The sequence below is a fragment of the Megalobrama amblycephala genome, linkage group LG2 (assembly GCF_018812025.1).
Source record: "Megalobrama amblycephala isolate DHTTF-2021 linkage group LG2, ASM1881202v1, whole genome shotgun sequence".
Taxonomy (NCBI): Eukaryota; Metazoa; Chordata; class Actinopteri; order Cypriniformes; family Xenocyprididae; genus Megalobrama; species Megalobrama amblycephala.
Window position 1 is genome coordinate 595,123 of NC_063045.1, and position 8,798 is coordinate 603,920.

Consider the following 8,798-nt stretch of genomic DNA (forward strand, 5'->3'; position numbering starts at 1 on the left):
GATAGATAGATAGATAGATAGACAGACAGACAGATAGATAGACAGATAGATAGATGATAGATAGATAGATAGATAGATAGACAGATAGACAGATAGATAGATAGATAGATAGATAGATAGACAGATAGATAGATAGATAGATAGATAGATAGATAGATAGATAGATAGATAGATAGACAGATAGATAGATGATAGATAGATAGATAGATAGACAGACAGATAGATAGATAGATAGATAGATAGATAGATAGATAGATAGATAGATAGATAGATAGACAGACAGACAGATAGATAGATAGATAGATAGATAGATAGATAGATAGATAGATAGATAGATAGATAGACAGATAGACAGATAGATAGATAGATAGATAGATAGATAGATAGATAGATAGATAGATAGCACACACACACACACACACACACACTTTCGAAGTTCAAAAAAGACTCTCTTATGGTAAAAGAGTTTTGCGTAATGAAAATGTGCGCCTTGAATTTATTCAGTTGTGTTCAACATTCACTAATGATGAATGACAACTTTATTTTTTTTATAAATTCTTGATTTTAGCGGCACTAGTCTGGAAACACATATAATTTTCCATACTCTAATTTATTTTTTCCATACTTATCCAGGCCTGGATTTTTAAATTGTTTTTATTAATAAATATTTAAAGTATAATTTATCACTTCCCAGACTGCAATAAAACCCTCTTTCTGTCATTCCGATTCAAAGGGTAATTAAACTTTGTGGTTAATTTGAATTGTGTCAGTAGATGAACATGTTAAAAAGTCAGCCTTGATAGCATAATTAGTATGATAATATTAATGATGAGCACGTGAGTTCTTATGTTCAAAGTAACACACATTTTCAGCTTCAGTGATGTGCGTTTTTTCCTTTTCTTTAAATAAAGCAACATTTGTACTTTGTGAACATCATTTACTGACCACGAGGGGGCAGATTGTATTCTGGCGCTCTTCATTAATTCCCTCAAGAACTTGAGGAGAAACTAGAGGAGCAGAACTTGATGAGATGATCAGACTGAAGCTCTCGCTCATCCGCAGCGCATCATTTCATCATCTAGATCTGTTCATCACACTCTCATCATGTTGACGCTTTTATTTGCTCTTTCTCTAATTGTTGCCTCAGTTCAGGCGGATAAACGCGCGGTGGAGATGAAGATGAGCCTGATGGAGCCTTCATCATCCTCATCGCTGGAGCTCTCCGCGAGCGCGAACCCCTCAGCGGCCCATCGCAGTGATGATGAAGATGATGATGAAGCTGTGCGGAGCCTCGCGCATCCTCACGCACCGCGAGTTCCGCGCGGGTCCAAATCCAAACAGCGAGACCGACACGCGCGCCCTCATCCCGACCCGGACGCGTTCTTCACCACACCGCGAACGTTCAACGGCTCGCTGCGCGTTCACAACCCGCTGTACCCGCTCACGGAGGAGTCGTACAGCGCGTACGCCGTCATGCTGCTGTCGCTCATCGTGTTCTCAGTGGGCATTGTGGGTAACCTGGCGCTCATGTGCATCGTGTGGCACAATTATTACCTGAAGAGCACGTGGAACTGCGCGCTGGCCAGCCTGGCCTTCTGGGACTTCATGGTCCTGTTCTTCTGCCTGCCTGTGGTGATCCTCAACGAGCTGACCAAGAGAAGACTGATGGGAGATCTGTCCTGCAGGATAGTGCCATATGTGGAGGTGTGTGAGATAAAAATCAATCAATCAATCAATCAATCAGTCTGATTATAATTATAGCACACACACACACTGTCTTTATGTCTAAACAAAAGCTGTATGGGTCATTCTAACTGGTTCAAAGTCAGAGTTGGAAATGTCTTTTCCCACAAACTTTTTTTTGTATGCAAATTGTATAATATTCAAACTACACATTTATAGTAATTGTACTGTTATTTCTCATATTGTATTTTCAGAAAGTTTTGGAATATTTTTCCCCTCCCAAATTTGTCACTACCGAAACACAATAATAAATCATTTAATAAGAAGAGTTACATTGACCTATTGAGATTTTGTTTACATCTACCTTGAAAATATAGTTTTTTGCTATTTTTTAAAGAAAGCTTTCACAGGTAAATCAATAACAATTACAATTTTAACAATAATATAAGTCTAATATCTAATATAAGTGTAATTTATGAGATTTGTGAGATTTGTATAAGTGTAATTTATGAGATTTGTTGTATTTTGAATCCAATCTTTCTTTGTAAAAGTCATAAAGTTTATCAAACTGATTTCCAAGTGAAGGATTCATTAGTTTGAATAAACATTGAATCAAACACTATAATAACATCTTAGTTGATCATTCAATATACTTTATTTCTGACAAAACATCCCATGTTTCGGTAGTGACAGTAATGTGTTGGTAATGACACATCACATGACACAATTTAACTCACATACTAAAACATATTAAAATACTAATGATTTGCATAACTGTACTAAAATTTAGTTTATTTCCCCAAATAAAGGATTATGTGTACTTTTGTCACTACCGAAACAATGACATCACTACCGAAAGTTCACCACGTTTCTGTAGTGACTGTTTCGGTTGTGTCGGTAGTGACAAATTTTAACTCGCATACAAAAACAATACTAATGATTAGCAGAACTGTACTAAAATTTTGTTTATTTCCCCAAATAAACGATTATGTGTTCCCTTTTGTCAGTACCAAAACAATGATGTCACTACCGAAACAGACGCGACCGAAACGTGGTGAAATTTCGGTAGTGACAATTTTCGACACTTTTGAGCCTCAAAGATGATAATCAGCACATGGTTAAATTGCACACTATAATAACATCTTAGTTGATCATTCGATATACTTTATTTTTGACAAAAACATCCCATGTTTCGGTCATGACAGTAATGTGTTGGTAGTGACCGCATCACATGACACAATTTAACTCAAATACTGTTTCGGTATTGTCGGCAAAATTTGGCCAAAATTTTAACTCTCATACTAAAACAATACTAATGATTTGCATAACTGTACTAAAATTTTGTTTGTTTCCCCAAATTGTCACTACCAAAACAATGATGTCACTACCGAAACAGTGATGTCACTACCGAAACAGTCAGGACCGAAACATGTGGTGAAATTTCGGTAATGACAATTTTCGACACTTTTGAGCCGCTCAAAGATGATGATCAGCACATGGTTATCTAACACAGATCTGAACAGTTGAACACATAAAAACTACATTTCATGGAATAACACCCAGAAAAGTTTGTTTAATTGCAGAAAAGGTGTTTGTTAGTGACGTTCCTTAAAGCTCCTCACAGATTCTCAGACTTCTGAACTCATTTAACTCAGAATGATGATCTATCTGCTGTGAAAGAGAGGCTGTGAGAGGAGGAACACAGGAATATCTCCTGAAGTGTGTTAAAATCAGTCTCAGACACACACACAGTTCCAGTAGTGACATGAACATGAGGAACCAATGGAAAAAATTGCAAAAATTATTTCAATATTATTTTCACAAGTTGAAATTTAGGGGTTAGGGTTCGGGACAGCGACGCCCCAATATATGAAAACATGGTAATACCACATAATTTCACTTGATTGAACAGACGCGTTAACTTTCTCGTGTTTTGACATTAACAAACCGTGGTCAGTCGCAGTGGGGGTGTGTCATTGTGCAGTAGTTTCTTGAGTTTATTTTCCAGCCTCCTCTTTGAAGCACCAGCTCTCCAGATTGTCATGTAAATGAGATCTCCGGGTAATTAGCGGCACTAATTGGGTCCATTAGCGTGTTGAATGAGTGTTTTGAGTGAGTTTAAGGGCAGGATTGTCTGTTTGCGTGTCTGTTGACCCACTTCTGCAGCCCTAAAACATTTCACATGACAGGGAATTAACATATTAGATGAGATGCAAATCGACTCAATATTCTGTATGACTTGGGAAAATCAACCCTTATTTTTATCACCCTTACTGAAATCATGTATTTTTGGTTGCATAAAATGGTAAAATCATGGTACTTTAATATATACACACCATAGTACTGAATGATTGCATATGCCATGGCATTTATATGGGTGTCCAAGGTACTTCAAAGAATACCATGGTACTAACATAGCATATGTCCAGAATTGTGGTTTACCATAATATGTGTCAAAAAACATTGTACATGTTCAAAAAACATGGTTTTACCATGGTGGTACATGTTCAAAAACATGGCATAAAACTGGTAGATGTCAAAAACATGTTATGACCATGGAACTCGTCCAAAAACAAAACATGTTTTTACCATGGTATGTGTGAAAAAAAAAGTTTTACCATGGTACATGTCCAAAAACATGGTATGACCATGTACATACCCCCATAAAGTTTTACCATGTTTCCAAAAACATAGTATCATCATGGTATATGTCTAAAAGACATGTCATCACCATAGTATATGTAAAATGAGAATATAGATTTACCATGGTACATGTCCAAAACATGGTATGACCATGGTACATGTAAAAAAAGCATGCTTTTACCATGGTACATGTCCAAAAAAAAAAAAAAAAACAATTTTACCATGATATGTGTCCGAAAACATAGTATCACCATGATAGATTTTTGGTAGATACTTTCTTTTACCACGGTACATGTGCAAAAACATGGTATGACCATGTACATACCCCCAAAAAGTTTTACCATGTTTCCAAAAACATAGTATCACCATGGTACATGTCCAAAAACATGGTATGACCATAGTAGATGTAAAAAAAAAAAAAAAAACATGCTTTTACCATGGTACATGTCCAAAAAAAAAAAAAAAACAGTTTTACCATGGTACATGTCCAAAAACATGGTATGACCATAGTAGATGTAAAAAAAAAAAACATGCTTTTACCATGGTACATGTCAAAAAAAAAAAAAAAACAGTTTTACCATGGTACATGTCCAAAAACATGGTATGACCATAGTAGATGTAAAAAAAAAAAAAAACATGCTTTTACCATGGTACATGTCCAAAAACATGGTATGACCATAGTAGATGTAAAAAAAAAATACATGCTTTTACCATGGTACATGTCCAAAAAAAAAAAAAAACAGTTTTACCATGGTACATGTCCAAAAACATGGTATGACCATAGTAGATGTAAAAAAAAAAAATACATGCTTTTACCATGGTACATGTCCAAAAACATGGTATGACCATAGTAGATGTAAAAAAAAATACATGCTTTTACCATGGTACATGTCCAAAAAAAAAAAAAAACAGTTTTACCATGGTACATGTCCAAAAACATGGTATGACCATAGTAGATGTAAAAAAAATAAAAAAAATACATGCTTTTACCATGGTACATGTCCAAAAACATGGTATGACCAAGGTACAAGTTTTACCATGATATGGGTCCAGAATTATGATTTTACAATGGTACATGTCTAAAAATGTCTTTAAAAAAGTTTTACCACGGTATGGGTCAAAAAATGTAGTATTACCATGGTCAACTGCATTAATACCATGGAAGTCATGTGATTTTGTTGACGTGTCTTTCAGGTGACGTCTCTGGGCGTGACCACCTTCACTCTGTGCGCGCTCAGCATCGATCGCTTCCACGCGGTGACCAGCGTTCAGGCGCGGCCGCAGCAGGTCGAGTCCTGTCAGTCCATCCTGGCCAAGCTGTCGGTCATCTGGGTGGGATCTCTGGTCCTGGCCGCCCCGGAGCTGCTGATGTGGCGGCTGGAGCAGGAAGTGTCTCCGCGGACGGGTCTGCCGGTGGACTCGTGTAGCCAGCAGCCGTCCGCGGCGCTGCCCGAGACGCTGTACTCGCTGGTGCTGACGTACCACCAGTCCAGAATGTGGTGGACCTTCGGGTGCTTCTTCTGCCTGCCGCTGCTGTTCACGGGCGCATGTCAGCTGCTCACGCGGCACGTCGCCGACGAGAAACGGCCGTCCTCCGCGTCGTCCTCCGCGTCTTCGTCCCCGAAAAAGCAGCGACGAGAGCGTCAGCTGACCCGTACGGTGGTGGCGTTGGCGTCCATATACGCCGCGTGCAGTTTGCCGGAGAACGCCTGGAATATTGTGCTGGCGTATGCGGGCGTGGAGGTGGGCGTGGCCACACGGGCTCTGCTGGCTCTCATTGGTCAGTTCCTGTTGTTCGTGCGGGCGGGGGCGACGCCCGTCGTGCTGCTCTGCCTCTGTCGCGCTCTGGGCCAGGCGTTCATGGACTGCTGCTTGCTGCTGCTGCGATGAGTGTCTGCCGGATCCCTCATCGTCCTCCACGTCCTCGTCTTCCTCCACCAACGCCACGGCCGTCTCCTCGTCCCTGTCCTCGCCCGTCTCCGTCCAGGAGGACAAGCTGAAGATCGTGTCGGGAACGTCGCCCGCGGCGTTCTTTGATAAAGTCAAGGAAAGTCCGCCCGAGCTGATCATCGGAACGCCATGTTGATCTTCAACGTTCTTCTGTTTTCATAAAAACTGTGAATGAAATATCGTCACTAACACTCTTAAAGGGACAGTTCACACGAAAATCATCATTCTGTTCAGTTCGTCATTTACTTGTTCCAAATATGTATGAATTTCCTCACAGTAGATGAACATGAAATTAATGCTTAAAAAATGACTGAACTATCCCGTTAAAAACAGCTGTCACTCACCGCTGGATGAGGAGAGTTACACACAGGAAGTAGAGAAACCGTTTCCTGTTTCGTCATTGATTACGACCAATCAGAATCCAATGTAAGCATTGTTTCCGCCACTGAAAAAAAAAAAGGGGTAATTGCGACTTTTTATCTCACAGTTCTGACTTTTTTTTTTAGAATTGCCTGAAATAAACTCACAATTGCGAGAGATAAACTGGCAATTGCAAGAAAAAAGTTTATATCTCACAATTCTGACTTTATATCTCGCAATTGTGAGAAAAAAAAAGTCACAATCTTCTTTGAATTTTTTTATTCTGTTGCGGAAACAAGCTTTAATAGATTCCTTATTACAACTATTTGTTATAAATGATCACAACTAGTTGATTAGTTAATTCAATCTGTCAATCCACTTTCTTTACTTCAGACCTACATAAAAACTCTAACCATTTCATTGTATTTTAATAACTAATGTTTTGTTTATGCATAAATATTATACTGCTGGATGGACATTTATGGCAAACTTGAAAACATTCTATTTTTATGCACTTAATTTGTCTTTAAATTGCCTTGTGTTTTAGAAGTCAGTGTATAAGAATGAAAGTGTGGGTTGGAAAACCTTTTTAGATCAACTTTTATAAGCTAAAGTTCACGGCTGTGGCCTTGGGAAGATGAAATTCTGTGTTTTAGTGTCTCACACATCAAAGACTGTCTGATTCTCTGCTGGAACTGACTGATCTGTGCCCGTCTGTACTCTCAGCAGAGGCAAATGACTCTACGAACTATAAGAAAAGACTGTTTTTGCAACTTTAACACGTTAGAAATGATTATAATAGCAAATTGAACCGATGTTGCTGAACAGATTGTTAGCATCAAATCTTTTGTATTTGTTTTTGTACTTGGTTGCAGCCAATAAAAGTTTAAAAGAGTTTGAATATGTCGCATAAACCTTATGCAACATTCTCTGTTTTAAACGATTTATGTGTTTATCTGTTTGAATGAATCGCATGCACAGTTGAACTGCTGTCTCTTGGCTGCTCTGAAGAGATTTTCCTCCTACAGTAGATTCTCAGGAGGAGTCGTGGGGTCCATAAGGCCCGTATTGTTCCTGAGCCGCGGCCCCCGCGCTGAATATCAATAGCGGCCCCTGAGAGGTTGCTACGCGACTGTCACACGCCGGCTCTCGGCATTCAGACTCCAAACAGCAGCAGACCAGAAACAGACGCGACATTCTCCGTCTTTCTCTCGGCCTGGTTGCCATGGAGACGGGACGCTCGCACTGATGTGGGTAACACGGAGGGGGCAAGAATGGGGTGACAAGTAATCCGGGGTAGATTAAACACTCTGTGCTGCCATGAACCACACAGAATGAGGTCAAGACTGTGTTTACACTTTCAGGGAAGTCGGCTTTCTGTCGCACATTTTTGGGGCACAATCTTTTAAGTTTGTCGTGTGGAGGTAACAAATGGGGCAACAGAATTTTTTGAAAATGTTTGCCCATCAAACCAGATGATATCCAGGTAGCTTGATTATATAAACATGTCAACAGTCAACAACAACTCTGAAAACTGGCCAAAGTAGAAACAGCTTTTGCAGAAAACTTTTTTAATAAACTACTAATTATAATTACTATTAATATATCAATATTACAGTTTTTCTCAGTCGCTTTGGTGCATTTCTCACATCACTATTTACATTTGCACAACAGTTAGTTCAATCTCCACAACATTTAGTCATGTTGTGCACATCATAGTAGCAGTTTCTCATTCCTTCGAACAAATTGCAAATGCTTTTGGACATGCATCAATTGCTTTCATACAACTCTCTGCTGTTTTATAACATTATCATTTGCTTATGTCATGTCAGTCAAAATTAACTATACTTGTGAATGCTGAATAGTCATTCCATATAAAACTAATAATCATCATTTCATTGCTTGAGTCATTACATACAAAAATGTTGAACTAGTTGTCAAAATCTGTCAAGCAAATTTTACACATTTTTTAAAATCTTTTTTTCCTGAAAATGTCTCCTAAATTGAACAATTTCTCTCAAGTGAATCTCAACTTTCACTGATGAGAAGGGGTGTGTGAAGCATTAGTTGCAACCAATGATAAGCCACTTCTCTACAATCTACAATGAATCCCATAAACCCCCACTTTACAAGCATATACGAACCAAGCAGGTGTACCATTT

The 8,798-nt window shown here is 38.9% G+C and overlaps 1 protein-coding gene across 1 annotated transcript; it reads left to right on the top strand.

Moving 5' to 3' along the window:
* Positions 1–712: 712 nt before the first annotated feature.
* Positions 713–7,579, top strand: gpr37l1a (G protein-coupled receptor 37 like 1a). The gene is given in 3 exon segments (XM_048181915.1): positions 713–1,704; positions 5,521–6,198; positions 6,200–7,579. Coding segments are annotated over 3 exon segments (1,491 nt in total). The 5' UTR covers positions 713–1,104; the 3' UTR covers positions 6,413–7,579.
* Positions 7,580–8,798: the final 1,219 nt, after the last annotated feature.